We start from the raw sequence: 14,692 nt of genomic DNA on the forward strand, positions 1-14,692 counted from the left end.
CTGGATGCAGAGCGGAGGGAACCAGCAATCTTCCCGACGATGGCCCTCGCGAAAGCAGTTGAAGCAGAGACCGAACAGGTCCGCCGGGATCTCCCTTCGCTCCGGCGATGAAGCCGGGGAACGCGACGAACGTGGCCGAGCTCCACCCGCCGCCGCCTGCTGCTTACGAAAAGCCTTTCTTTTGCGCCACAGCGCCTTGCGCGACGACCCAGGTTTGCGCCACGGCACGGCGGAGCCCGCGGCAGGCCCAGGGTTGGCCCCAGCCGGCGCGCCTCCAGCCCCAGTCGAGAGCTCCCCCGATCCGGACGATGCAGACAACCCCAGGCTGGAGACGATGGGCTGGAGTCTGGATGAGACCGAGGCCGGGCTAGCGGAGCCGGAGGCCATGGCGATTCCCGCACGGAGACGATGCAGGCGAAAGGAAGGCGCCGGGGCCCGGGTGGGCGCCGGCGAGGGAGGGTGGGCGCCGAGGCCTCGATGGCCACCGGCGAGGGAGGGGAAGGTGGACGCCGGGGCCGGAGTGGCCGCCGGCGGGGACGCGCTTCGCTACCTTTCCTGAAATAATTACGGGAAGGAAATCTACACAGGTGAACATGACATTTCATTCCTATATTTTCCTATTCCCGCGTTTTTAGAATTCCGCGATCAAGTGGGGCCCGGTAGTTTGGTAGCTCCTTGCAAAAAGAAGTTGTTTCTTTTCTCATAAAAAATGGGCACTTATAGGCGCCGGCGCGCCGGCCGAAAGTTTCGGCCGGTCCAGCCCGGGCCGTTGGATCCGAGCAAAAAGAAAATTGAAATCGCCCCCCAGCTCTCTTCTTCCTCGGGAGGGATCCGCATGTCCCGTTCGGGGAGCGCGGCGCCGCGCCTCCTGTCCCCTCCGGTGGTCGCCGGTCCTCACCCTCGCCGGTCTTCCTCGTCGCCGCCGGACCCCGCCCTCGCCGCCCGTCGTCGTCGCCGGTCCCCGCCCTCGCCGCCCGTCGTCGTCGCCGGTCCCCGCCCTCGCCGGTCTTCCTCGTCGCCGCCGGACCCCGCCCTCGCCGCCAGTCCTCGTCGCCGGTCCCCGCCCTCGCCGCATCTCCGGTGGCGCCGGCCGCCAGCCGCAGCACCTGTTGTTGTGCTCGCGTTGTACCTCGCCGTGTGCCCACCCGAGGCTCTTGCTGGTTCCAACAAAAAACGACACCGGTTGTAGCAAAAAAGTTTATCGCTTCCAGCAAAAAAGCTTACCGCTGCAGCCCGCCGTCATCATTGTAGCAAAAATGTTAACCGTATGTAGCTTCTATGGTTGCTGATTGCAGCAAAAAAATGACGTGGTTGTAGCAAAACATAAAAAAAGATAAAGATAAAAGTTTCCATCGTTTTCAGAAAAGCTTTGACTGTAGGTTGAAGCATTTCACACATACGATTGAAGCTTTGTCTACAACGAATGCAACTTTTCTGGTTCGCAGTGTATGGTTGTAGCTTTCTTTTTCAATGGTTGTAGCTTTTTTCATCTACGGTCGAAGCTTTTTTACCAACGGTTGCAGCTTTTTTCTTTGTAGCAGCCTTGGTTAATGCTTTCTCTATCGTTTCGGGTTGAAGCTTTTTCATCAAGGGTTGTAGCATTTTATGTCGACGGTTGTAGCACTCCGCCATGGCAATGACTGCTTGCAGCTTTTGGTGTATCTGGTTGAAGCTTTTTTCATCTTGGTTTGAAGCATTTTGGTTAACGGTTGTAGCATGAGGGCGTGCGGCAGGTTCTGCAATGCCTCCGCCATGTCTGCAGCGCGAGCGCCGCCGTCCTCGCAGCTCGTCGTCACCATGCTCGCCATCCATGATGGCAGCTCTCCTGGGCACCGGTTGCAGCAGGCCACGACGCGGTTCCAGCTTCCGCCGGGGCCGGCGAGCGAGGACGGCGAACGACGATGGGGACGGCCGGCGCGGGTGACCACCGGCGATGAGGACGGCCGCGCGGGGGCAGGGGACGAGGATGGGGCGAGATCCGCGGAGCTGGGAGACGGGGATGGGGCCGCGCGGGGGCAGGGGACGAGGATGGGGCGAGATCCGCGGAGCTGGGAGACGGGGATGGGATGGGGCGAGATCCTACGTGTCGCTTGATGGATGGCTGAGACGAAGCGCGCGTGGACGCGACCGGCCGAGTGGTTCGGCCGGCGCCCCGGCCCCAAACGTTTCCCTAAATAAATTTGAAGTTTGGTAGACCAAAAATGCAAAATTGTGCACTATGCTGCCGTGGCTTTCTCGATTAAGGGGGCCCCCGGATTGGTGGCTGCACCGTGCCACCGAGCCTCACCCGACCAGTTGACCACCACGGTGCCCCCGACCTGACGCTTCTCCCTCTCCCTCCCCAACGCATCGGGCAACCCACCCCTTCCAACCCTCTCCCACTGATTCGCTCGCCGCGCCCGCGCGAGATCCAGCCGCGCCCCCCGCCGAGATCTCCCGGCGGATCACTAGGACGGCGCCGCCGAGGACTTCGGAGCCATGGAGGCGTCGTCCTGGGACGCCCTTCGCAAGCAGGTGAATACCCCCCCCCCCCCCCCCCCCCATCCTGGATCCCCGCGTCGCGCTCTCTCTCTCGCTCGCTCGCCGGCGTCCGTTCGCCCGAGATCCGGCCCTGGCCGGCGCCTGCGCCGCGCGGTGGGTGTGCTGCGCTGCCGCTGTGGTCCTCGCACCGACGATTCTCCCCCACTGCCCGCTGAATTCATCAGAGGCGACCCACGTAAAATTGGAGCGCCTCGCTCGTCTAATCCGTAGCCTGTGTCTGTGGAGCGAAATGCGTTTTCCTTCATCTTCTGAAATTGTGGAGTTTTCGTGACACCAAGACTAGTTTCATAGTGGCTATGTTCTAAAAACTGTGCCGCAGTTATACCTTTGATCTTCGGAGCAATGTGACACTGAACCAGTGCGCAACTGACTAGAGTTTTGATCCTACCAAAGTGTCCCTTCTGCATCTGATGCTTTTGTTGGCTCGATGTTGTAATCGTGCTTATGGAGTATCTAGTAGTAGTGTAATGCGGTGTTCGTCTTATTCATGAGAGCCAGGTGCTTACGGTTAGTGTGGTCCGACTGTATGGTACGAGTCTATGGCAAAACCTACCCTTTGCTAGGCTAAGAAGGCATCGTGCCTACTTTTTTTCTGTAATGATGTCACTACTGAATGCAATTGCTGCATTAGAGCATGCCTAACGTGGGTGCTAACAGAGGTACGCCAGAATGGATATCCTGGTCGATTGGCTGTTACGTGATTAGGTCATCGATTCCTGGCGTCAGGTGAGGCGCCGACGCAAAAAATTGAATTGTACGCTTGGGCCTTTTTGGCTGTGCGGGGTAAAACGCTGCTGCACCAGCCGTTTTTATTAGTGCCATGTAAAATTGGAGCGCCTCGTCCGTCGAATCCGCAGTCCATGTCTGTGGAGCGAAATGCGTTTTTCTTCATCTTCTGGAATTGTAGATTTTTCGTGACACCAAGACTAGTTTCATGGTGTCCATGTTCTAAAAACTGTGCTCCTCGGCGGCCCATTTCTTTGACTAACATGGGTGGGCTTGGAGCAATGTGACACTAATCTAGTGTGCAACGGACTATAGTTTTGATCCTAGCAAACTGTCCCTTCTGCATCTGATGCTTTTGTTGGTTCGGTTGTGTAATCGTGCTTATGGAGTATCTAGTAATGTAATGCGGTGTTAGTCTTGTTCATGAGAGCTAGGTGCTTACGGTTAGTGTGTTCGGACTGTACGGTATGAGTCTATGGCTGAACCCATCCTTTGATAGGCTATAGGAAGGTGCCATGCCAACTTATTTTCTGTAACGATGTCACTTTCTGAATACGACTGCTGCATTAGAGCATGCCAAACATGGGCGCTAACAGAGAGGCGCCAGGATGGATATCCTTGTCGATTAGCAGTTAGGTCATCGATTCCTGGCGTCAGGTGAGGCGTCGACCCAAGAAATTGAATCGGGAGCTTGGGCCTTTTTTGCCGCGGATAAAACGCTGCTGCACTGGACGATTTTATTAGCGCCTACGGGTTAGCGTCTATAAACTGCTGGGTTTTTTTTTTTAATTTTATGGTATCTTTTTTATTTCCCTAAGCACCTGCATAAGCGACTTGCGTTGAAGATGGCCTTATGGTTTCATGAAGCTATGAGTAGGCTGATAGATGGTATTTGACGTATGTGTGTGTATGGCTAAAGTTGTTACTGTACTATTTCTGCTTGTAGGCGAGGAGGTTGGAAGCTCAGTTAGACGACCAAATGATTGCATACCGTAAATTGGTTTCTATGAAATCGGATGGTTCAGAGAATGATATCGAGACTGATATAGAAAGATCACTAAAGCAACTTCAGCAAGTTAATTCTCAAATGCAAACCTGGGTATCATCAGGAGGCTCGGAAGTTCTATCTCATACATTGACCCGTCATATGGAGATTTTGCAAGACCTGACGCAGGTTCCAATAAATCCCTCTTACACTAAGTAATCACATTCTTCACAATTACAGTTTGTTTAGCTCCAATATTAAATCAAGGTTTCTATTAATTTCTCCCCAGTCATAATAACCATGAATTATAAAGTTTGCTGTGGAGCAACACTCTTTGAAGTTTGGACACCGCATATAGAACGGCTAGACTTCTCTCATAATTCTGAAAAGTTGCTAACCCAACAATTCAACACAGGAATTCTATCGGCTTCGATCTAGTCTCAGAGTGAAGCAACAGCATGCTTCCCTCCTTGACTTGAGAGACTTTGACAGAGCAAAGTTCGACGTGGAAGAGTCTGGAGACTCAGAACAAGCTCTTCTTAGAGAACAAGCTGCAATCAGCAGGAATTCCGGACAGGTAGGATTGTCCTGCTTTTTAGGAGCACCTGTATTGCTTTCTGAAATTTGCCTCAATTTATTGTTAGCTCTATCAGATAGTATCATATAAGGCATACAAACAAACCTAGGATAACAGCTTACATGCATGAATGAAGTTGCATTGCATTACCAACAAGAATTCTCAAGCATTTCAAATTGAAGGAGCCTCACTCACCTTTCTTGTTAGGAGATAATTTAATTCTGTCAGGACAAACAAATGAATTAAAATTCACCTTTCTGGTGGAGTATTTGTTAACAAATATTTATTTTCTTACTGAACAGCACCTGCCACATAAAATAAGGGAACGATGTCGCTTTTATTTTTGGTTTTCCTATGGCATGTGCTGCACAATTTAACTGTTCTTGCTTGTTATTAATATGTTTTGGACTCAATGAGGTTCAGGAATTCCACAAAGGCCCATATATTACATTTAACTTGATTATAGTGCATGCTAATAATTGCATGTGCGCGTCTATTTCAGTTTGAGCAAAATTTCTAGAATTTCAACCTACATGCTCGTGAAATTGCTTGTTTAGAAATCTATCTTTCATTAAAAACTGCAACAAGAACAAGACCAACAGCAACAACAACAACAACAACAACAACAAGAAAGCCTTTTAGTCCCAAACAAGTTCGGGTAGGCTAGAGTTGAAACCCATAGGGTCTCAAAACCAACTCATGGTTATGGCACGTGGATAGCTAACTTCCACGCCCCCCTGTCCATGGCTAGTTCTTTGGTGATATTCCAGTCCTTCGGATCTCTCTTAACGGACTCCACCCATGTCAAGTTTGGTCTACCCCGACCTCTCTTGACATTATCAGCACACTTTAACCGTGCGCTGTATATGCCCAAACCATCTCAAACGATGTTGGACAAGCTTCTCTTCAATCGGTGCCACTTGAACTTTATCATGTATATCCTCATTCTAGACCCGATCCTTTCTTGTGTGGCCACATACACATCTCAACATGCACATTTCTGCTACACCTAACTGTTGGGCATGTCGCCTTTTAGTTGGCCGACATTCAGCTCCATACAACATTGGTCGAATCGCCGTCCTATAGAACTTGCCTTTTGGCTTTTGCGGCACTCTCTTGTCACAGAGGACGCCAAAAGCTTGGCGCCACTTCATCCATCCAGCTTTGGTTCAGTGGCTCACATCTTCATGATATCACCATCCTTTTGCAGCATTGACCCCAGATATCGAAAGGTGTCCTTTTGAGGTATCACTTGCCCACCAAGGCTAACCTCCCTTCTCCTGCTCGTGCCTACTAGTCTGAAGCCGCACCTTATGTACTCAGTTGTTACTTTTCGATTCCAAAGTCTGTCTCCACAGCTCTAACTTTCTATTAACCCCCGTCTGCCTATCGTTGACTAGCACCACATCATCCGCAAAGAGCATACACCATGGGTTATCTCCTTGTATCTCTTGTGACCTCATCCATCACCAAAGCAAAAAGATAAGGGCTCAAAGCTGGCCCTTGGTGCAGGCCTATTTTAATCGGAAAGGCATCAGTGTCGCCAACTCGCCATCACTGAAAACTGCAATTGAACAAATATGATGTTTTTTAAGCCTTTAAAGCTCCCTGTTAAGGGTTTTCTGGTAGTCATTGTTGCGTGGGAACATATAGTGGCAGGAGGGCATTAGTTCAGTACTCGAGTTATGGCCTAGTTCCCATCGAAAGCTGAAATATAAGTGGAATGGAACATAGAAAGTGACATTGTTTGCATGCTTATGTTGGAAGCTGTAAAGAGGACCTAGGTTTTTAGCAAAGACCACATGCTGTTTGTGTGTGGGCATCTTTAATGGTTATATGATAGTTATTGGTAAATTTTGCCGCATAGGATATGTGATGATTGTGGCGGAGAATAAATGAGATGAGAGAGCAAAGTTGTTTGAACTTGAACCAACAACCTTTGCACAAGCTCCAAGGTGCAAAGAGAGCGACCTTATTTATTATCTCATTTCTATTGGACAACTCGATATACTATTGGAATGGTTCTATGATAGCTTGTTGGTTGATGTTGATGACATGGATAAACATACCAACAAATTAACGTAAAAGCTATTGGAGATGCTCTGAGGAGATAACCGATGGAGGTGACCACAACTTGCAAATAGGAGCTGCTGGCTTAAAAGCTGACAGTCCCTTCTTTAATGTAACTTTCTCAGCTGTCATTTTCTTATGTCTGGACATGAGAAATTAAGGGTTATTCCCTTGACCAGTAAGCCATAGGCTGGACCTGTGAAAAGGATGTTCTGACCATTTCTACAGCACAGGAAGTCTATTCTTATATACAGACGGTCTACAACAATGCTTAAACTTTCCACTAATCACCTTCGCAACAAAGCAGTAATTACAACTACGAATGCGGACACCGGAGAACAGTCCTTATAATGAGATTTCGGAATGAAACTACCGTATTGCCTTTGCATTTCTGGTCATCATCAATAGTTGCATGTAGAAATGCTTTCACTGTCTTGTTACTTTCTAAGCTACATAGGTTTACTATACTGAGAATTCGGAACGAAACCACTGTAGCGCCTTTGCTGCCTGCTGTCTGTCAACTGTATGGATCACGGGGTGCATTATTACATGTGTTTTCATGCTCAAGGGGCTGCTGGCTGACTGGAGAATATTTTTATTAAATTGATAAGACACATATGTGTCCACTGCCAGAGCTACTTAGCCTGAGCTACCTCTAGGTTCCTCAAACTTTAACCAACTACTAGTAGTTAGTTAATTTTAGAAAAATCTATGTAGATGGATATTAAACCATGAAAACCAAAGGTGTGTTGGTTGGCTGACTTTTTGGTGTGATACTTTTTGTACCAAAATTTGGATTGTCTAGCTTTTCTGAACCATTACCTGTTGCATGTTTAGGTGGATACTGTGATATCACAGGCTCAAGCAACACTGGGCGCTCTCATGTCTCAACGTTCAACTTTTGGTGGCATTACTACCAAAATAAGCAACGTTAGCAGCCGGATCCCCACGGTATGTATCGTATATCCTTATGAGCTGAGCAAGTGACGACTCGTCTATTGATGTGTGTGCCTGACAATTGCTTTCCACTGAACCTATCAGATTAATCACATCCTCGCGTCGATCAGAAGAAAGAAATCGATGGACACGATAATTCTCTCGCTCGTGGCGTCCGTCTGCGCGTTTCTTATGTTCATCTACTGGTTGTCAAAGTAGTAGGATGTGGTTGGCCACAGCGAAAAGGCATCATAGTGTTGTAAGTTTGGATCACAGTGCCGGTACAGATAATGATATGATTGGTGTTTGTACAATATTGATTCAATGGTATTACATTTTCACATCGCTCTTCAGCCTCATTCTCCATCTCGACCGGACCATATATACCTGTTGTACCATTTGTGCATATAATAAATAAAAACCCCTCTTTAGTTTTGTACCTTTTGGACGAGGGATTTCATCGGCATTGCTGTCCAGCTACTTCTCTGGATCTGAGTTTTGAGGATTCTTGTTGAGCTGAGGTGAGCTGGGCTGCTAGGTGGCTGGAGCTATTAGCTGCTCCGCATCCATCCAATTTAATCTCTGCGATTGCCAACAGGATAGACATATCGCAGAGGCCGTTTGGTGGGTGCAGCCTTGCAGGACCGGAAACTTCAAGGGCTACGTACCGAAACCTGCCAAAGTCTCCTCTTCCAGGCGGACAATGATATGGATGTGGATGTGGAGGTGATGCCCAGCCGCAAGTGGCCAAAGCCAAGCCCCCGCGATGAGACGGAACGACGGCCGGCCGGCCGGCTGGCACCGCGCCGCACCACGGGGGCCCTCCTAGCCACATGCGCCTGCCGCGCCCTCCGGACGTGCGCGTGGTTTCAGGTGCGGCACGGCACACGGGTTCCGGTGACTGTGAGCGAGCGCCCACGGCAAGGCAAGAGCCGGCCGCCGTACGCCAGTTTGCGGTTGCGGGCCGAGTGTCGAGAGCGCAGCTGTCGTGTACTTGCATGCGTACATATTCCCCAACTTCCCGGCGAGCTGATCAGCATGTGACGCCTCGTGGCGGCACACGTCGTTACGATCTACAGATGCAGCACACTTTCCGCTCCCTGCCGACGTGGTGGGGGTGGCGAACCGCTATCCAGCGGCAGTACTCACCGCTGACTGCCCACAATACACGGAGAAACAGTAGTACGTGCATGTGTAACAACTTGGCCAAGTTTCTTCACCGCGGAGCTTACCGGATCGGTTGACCACGCCTGGTCTCACAGAATCACGCACAGATCTGCAACGACGACTGCAGCAAGATCCTCTCGCCCAGTTGCTTCAGCCCACGGAATCGGAAGGGGCTGGCCTTTTTTTTTTTTTCTTTTTCTTTTCTTTTGCAGCGAAGGGGTTGGCCTCTAACATACTCCTTTTAGCAGCTGCACTCAAAAGCTTACATAAACTTGCGGCGAAAGCGAGCGGGAGCTGAATCCGGCGTGGTTACTCCTTTTGGATAACGTGGCGCGGCCGCTTGGCCAACGGCCACGATACCTCCCCCTTACGGGGGGCACCATTACCATCACCAGCACCAGCAACCAGGGACTGCTCTCATCAACCAAGAGTAGAGTGTGCATGCAGCGTCTGATCCGGGTCAACGATCGCGGGCTAATCTCCCTCCCTTCCTTCGGTGGCAAGATTCCGTGATTGCCTCGCCGGAAATCATCGCCGTTTTTAAAATACGCTGCGTAGTACTACTAGATCACCACATGATGCACTAGTGGTAAGTAGTACTAATCCGGTCAAAGCCAACTCATCTGAATCCAGCAAGCTCAACTGGTCCATGGTCCTCTCCTCTCCTCTCCTCCCACTCTCCGCTGCCAGTTTTGTTCACTCTTCATCATGTGCTCCGTCTTTGGATACCGCCCAGTTCTCTGTTGCGAGCAACTTTTGTGCTGGGAAATCAGGCCTCAGTGTGGGCTACTTATGGTTAAAGCTTGCCCGTACCGCTCTTCCATGTTTCCAACCACTGAGAGATGTACTGTCACCGCTCCCTACGTTCACTTTTATAATTCGTTTCAAACAACTGACCTGCTTTGCATGCTGTCTGAAATGTCTACAAGGCCTTATAAAAGTGAACAGAGGAAGTAGTAGAGTGATCCCTGATTTCGGTCTACCCACTTTCTAAAACTTGGCAAACAAAAATGTACTACTTTGAGTTTTGAAAATTTCCGTGGAAAAACACGCACATAGGTATCGACTCGAGACTCTTACCCATGTAACTTTTTACAAAATAATATGACGATTTTTGTGTCCTGCATGAAAATGAAAAAATATATATGAGGATGGTACATTTAAAACTTAAATGGCAACACTCTCACTTTCTCATTTTTATCTAGCCACACTGGTCATATTATTTTAGGAAAAGTTGCATCAGTAAGTTTCCAACCAACACCTTTGGGCATGATTTGTTCCGGGAATTTTCAAAACAAGAAATACATTTGTTAAGTTTTTATAAAATCGGGCGGATTCCGGTGTACCCAGGTCCCAAAAATCCGCTCTACCAACGGATCACTTTTAATAAAATTTCTCTCAGAGGTCCTTCATACAGGATTTTTAAACTGGAGAATGGTCGACAAGAACACATTAGTTAAGATCTAGGGTCTACTGCACATCACTGAAAGAATGGCGATGATTAGGATTTTTGCAACGACTGCACATCACTGAAAGAATGGTGATGATTGGGATTTTTTTCTTTCTAAAGAAGAGTAGGGACCTGACCTCGACGCAGAACATTCTAATTAAGAAAACCCCAACCTCTTCCACCATGCAAGAGCATTTGAGAACACATCATATTCATATGGCCCCTTGGTATGTTAATGCTCCATGACAGCACACCAAGAGTTGCGTATGCGGCACCTTGTTTTGCTGCAGCACTCATTAGCCAAGCCCCTCCACCCACAGCATTGTCGTTGTTTAATCCAAAACCATAACCACCAGCTCCGACTAATTAGCAAGGCTCTCGCCCTCAAGAAAATTATAATTAGCAAAGGGAACAACCAGCAAGCAATGACGATCCAGCGGAGCACCAGCATGTAGATGTCTCAATCTAAACAGCCCGGCTCTTGTCACCTATCACCCCATGATTGGGGATTGAATTTGTTGGCTTCTGATAACAGCCGATCATATGCTCTCTCTCTCTAACCCTTTTCAGCAAGTGGTGGCACGGGAGACATGGTATGGAAGCCCCTAAGCGTAGCGGCAAATTATTCTGAGTGAAGACATGTAACCACTACTTAGTCTAATCATCCCTAGATTAAGAAGATCGTTTTCAAAGTCCGCAGTGTCATACCTAATCGACCAACCGGGCCGGAGAAATGATTAACAGAATCCAGCAATTTGCCACCTAAATTTTGAATTTGACGGAACAAAGGTCGTAATATGGTTCATCTAGCTGTTGAAAATCCTTGGCTATTGATGTAGTAATGAACAATTTTTTGGTCAGCCGAGCACGCAAAACTGCACACGAACATTGCTCGGAGGACAGCTGCAACTTACAACAATCGGGAGGGAAGCTCCCGCTGAATGAAGATCCAATCATCAAATGTAACAATGCCGGCCGGCCGGCCGCTTCCGCCGACGCCGTCGTGGCAGCCATTACTAGCTCTTCCAGGCGTAGACGAGGAGCGAGAAGCCGTCGCCGCGGTGCAGCTCGGCCTCCTCGGGGCTGGCCCAGTCCATGACCGTCGAGCTGCTCGCCCACGAGGCCGAGGAAGATGCGATTGATGCTGACGACGACGAGCTTGCCTTGGCCAGCCTCCGCGCCTGCCCCCTCTTCCTCCGGTTCTCCCCATTGCTGCTGGTCTCGCTCCAGTCCCCTCTGCCCCATCGCCCTAGGTAGCCTGACAAGACGCCGGCGCCGCCTCTCCTGGCCTTGTCGAGCAGCTCCTTCTCCTTGGCCTCTGCGGTGTCGCGCTCCTCGCCGCCGCCGGTGTCGCCGAGCTCAAATCGGAAGACGAACACGGCGTGCGCGGGCGGGGACGCCGCGGCGAGGACGGAGGCGGCGTCTGTGAGGGCCGGCTCGCGCGCGGAGAAGAGCCAGTTGTGGAGGTCCCAGGAGACCTGGACCCGGTCGCCGCCGCCGAAGTCAACCTTCTCGCTGCCGCGGAACTTCCAGCGCAGGCGGCGGATGTGGAGGACGCGCTCGCCGTCCACGGAGACCGACAGCCCGACCTCGGCCTTGTCCTTCTCCTTGTCCATTTCCCTGTCCTTGCCGTGCCCGCGCGAGACGAGATCCAGCGAGATCTCCCGCTCCTTGCCGCGGACTTTGACGCAGGTCTTGTGCCCACGGCCATGCCCTCCGTCGCGCATGGACACGTGCTCGCGCCGGGAGACGAGGACGTGGCCGGGGCCCGTCGGCCGCTGGGCCTTGGTCTTCCGGTACGCCTCCTCCGCCATGTCCCCGGCCACGACCGCCATCTCGCCGTCGACCACGACGGCGACGAAGTAGCCGGACGACGGCTCGGGCGAGCCGGGGGAGGCGAACCGCGCGCGCGTGAGGTCCCACGCCAGGTCGATCCGGCGGTCGTGCACGTGGAACCGCTTGGTCCCCCGGCGCCGCCAGAAGAGCCAGGGGCGGACGCGCACGGCGATGGTGGTCTCCTCGTCGAACTCCGGGCCGTCGTCGTAGCAGCCGTAGTCGGAGGCCGAGGAGGAGGAGGCGAGCGCCCCGACGCGGAGCACGGCCCGGAGGCTGAGGCCGAACGCGGCGCGCGACCAGGAGAGCGCCGCCAGGCCGAGGCGGGTCTCGTAGACGGAGGTGGCGAGGCTGGGCCCCGCCCCGGCGCCGGAGCCCGACGCCGCGGCCGGCGAGGCGCGGAAGAAGGCCGGGATCGCGTTCGGCATCGCGCGGGCGCGGGCGCGGCTGCGGCGCCGGTGCCTCGGCTGGGACGGAAATGGGGTAGCTTTTTGGGGAATTTCTCGCTTCGATTTGGGAGAGGGAGGGGAGACTGCCAGACTGGGGGTTGGACTGGACCGGCTAGGCCGCGAGGCGGGAGGTAAATATAACTCTGCCGCGGTGGGGTTACGGGGCGGTGACGGGACTCCGGCGCGGTGGGACCCGGACACGTTGGACCCAGCTGGGTGTGGGGCCGCGCGACCGTGCCAGTTGCCAGTATGCTGCGACTACTCTCACTTGGACCGGGCTTTGGATGCTGAGGAGGGTTCTCATCCTCTCGTGCTCGTTTTATGTTTTTTCCAACAAGAGAAAAATTTAAATTATTATGTTCGTCTTGATACGAATGAATTTGTGTATCGTGTTCATATCACCATCGTACATGAATGTCAATGGCATTATTCAACGGGCGGATAGGGTTGGGCCTCGTAAGTTAAGTTTGTGTTCCATCTATCAAGTTAAATAGAGATGTGTCAACTTAAATAGAGCTACGAGGAGCTTGTTTGTCAACCGGACATGAGAAGGGTATTACTTTTGCACATGACTAGGGCTGGGTAACGTATTATAGGAAATCAAACGGACAAGATATGCATACAATATGTAAACATGACATTGGATTCTCTCATTTCTTAAAACGAAAAAAACATCTACATCTACATCTCAAACCGCTAATTTGAGTGATGATCCATTTTGATAGTTGGCAATAAGAACAAGGAGAAGACGACGCACACGAAGAAGCCCTTCTTAAAAGATGGGAACTATTCCCTCCATCTGGAATTAACTGACGCTCAAACGGATGTAGAGGAAGTAAACAAGAATAGGGAAGCACAGACTTTCATTGGTCAAGAGTACACCTCTCACAATTCTAATTGTGAGGAAGAAGGGCATGTGGCGCGATAGACGTTTGACTACTCTTCATCTGAGTCCGCATCCCTCTTTGAGTTTGACTATACTTCAATGAATGAACGCCGACCAGTGATGCCTCATGGCTAGAGACTCGAAGGGTTATCCTTCATTTAATCCCCTAGGCTTCACTCACTCATCTCCTATGCCTCCAAACATATTGTGGGATGTTAATGTTGAAGGATGGTGATACCCTGATTGCTTAAGGTTTAATACAGTCATGTTGGATCTGCTACTAAGAAAGGAAGAGAAAGACTGATTGCGACAACTCAACCGGATGAGACATCTCTTATTTACAAAACTGTGCCAACGTGTGCCTACATTGTTAGATTTACCAGTTCCGGGCACTGGATTTTGGAATAAAACTAGAACCAGCTTATCACCAACCGTGCTTTCTACCAACTCCGCCAACCCCAGATGGGAATATTGATTGCGATTTAGCTGCACCTGAGCCCGCAACTGCTGCCTCTACTCCGCCTACTTCTTGTGCCGACTTCGCCAAATGATATTGCCACTACGCGCGGCAAGGTCTTTAAAAGATTATGTGATCTCTTGGCTTCCCTTTGGTAATGTAACGAGTACAATGAGAAAGCGGAAGTACTTATCATCACGGAAAACAAGAATGTGGAACTCTTTGAATATAATCTCCATAGATAGCAAAATAACAAGGAAACTCTTAAAGTGGATCTCTGGATATAGATGAACTCTTGAGAGATCTAGTGGTGGCTATTTCAAAATAAGAGGTTGAGCTTATTGATGCTAAAATCACCGAGGATTTTGAGCATATCGACAATGGCTACAATCTAGTGAAGGGTGATCTTATCAAACTTACCAATTCACTACTAAAAAGAAGCTCCAAGCCACCCTAGCACTACTCTGGCTTGGACCAGGCTTGGATGCTGAGGAGGGTTCTCATCCTCTCATGCTCGTTTTATGTTTTTTCCAACAAGAGAAAATTTAAATTATTATGTTCGTTTTGATAATAAATGAATTCGTGTCTTGTGTTCACATCATCACCATCGTACAT

At 50.5% G+C, this 14,692-nt stretch overlaps 2 protein-coding genes across 2 annotated transcripts; one reads left to right on the top strand and one right to left on the bottom strand.

Annotated features, from left to right (window-relative positions):
• Positions 1 to 2,241: 2,241 nt before the first annotated feature.
• On the top strand, positions 2,242 to 8,176 carry LOC123121638 (Golgi SNAP receptor complex member 1-1). The gene is made up of 5 exons (XM_044541653.1): positions 2,242 to 2,514; positions 4,214 to 4,441; positions 4,668 to 4,829; positions 7,737 to 7,850; positions 7,941 to 8,176. Exons 1-5 carry the CDS (start codon positions 2,479 to 2,481, stop codon positions 8,052 to 8,054), a joined length of 654 nt encoding a protein of 217 aa, XP_044397588.1. The 5' UTR covers positions 2,242 to 2,478; the 3' UTR covers positions 8,055 to 8,176.
• A 3,013-nt stretch (positions 8,177 to 11,189) lies between these two features.
• On the bottom strand, positions 11,190 to 12,847 carry LOC123121639 (uncharacterized). The gene has a single exon (XM_044541654.1). It carries the CDS (start codon positions 12,711 to 12,713, stop codon positions 11,469 to 11,471), a length of 1,245 nt encoding a protein of 414 aa, XP_044397589.1. The 5' UTR covers positions 12,714 to 12,847; the 3' UTR covers positions 11,190 to 11,468.
• Positions 12,848 to 14,692: the final 1,845 nt, after the last annotated feature.

Source organism: Triticum aestivum, chromosome 5D (assembly GCF_018294505.1).
Source record: "Triticum aestivum cultivar Chinese Spring chromosome 5D, IWGSC CS RefSeq v2.1, whole genome shotgun sequence".
NCBI classification, from domain to species: Eukaryota; Viridiplantae; Streptophyta; class Magnoliopsida; order Poales; family Poaceae; genus Triticum; species Triticum aestivum.

What these genes read in the sequence shown, in the direction of transcription:
- LOC123121638 (XM_044541653.1), top strand. Translation starts at nt 2,479, where the DNA reads ATGGAGGCGTCGTCCTGGGACGCCCTTCGCAAGCAG. An exon ending in GGGACGCCCTTCGCAAGCAG is followed by an intron (nt 2,515 to 4,213) that starts GTGAATACCCCC and finishes TTCTGCTTGTAG; the next exon opens with GCGAGGAGGTTGGAAGCTCA. An exon ending in TCAGCAGGAATTCCGGACAG is followed by an intron (nt 4,830 to 7,736) that starts GTAGGATTGTCC and finishes TTGCATGTTTAG; the next exon opens with GTGGATACTGTGATATCACA.
- LOC123121639 (XM_044541654.1), bottom strand. Translation starts at nt 12,713, where the DNA reads ATGCCGAACGCGATCCCGGCCTTCTTCCGCGCCTCGCCGGCCGCGGCG.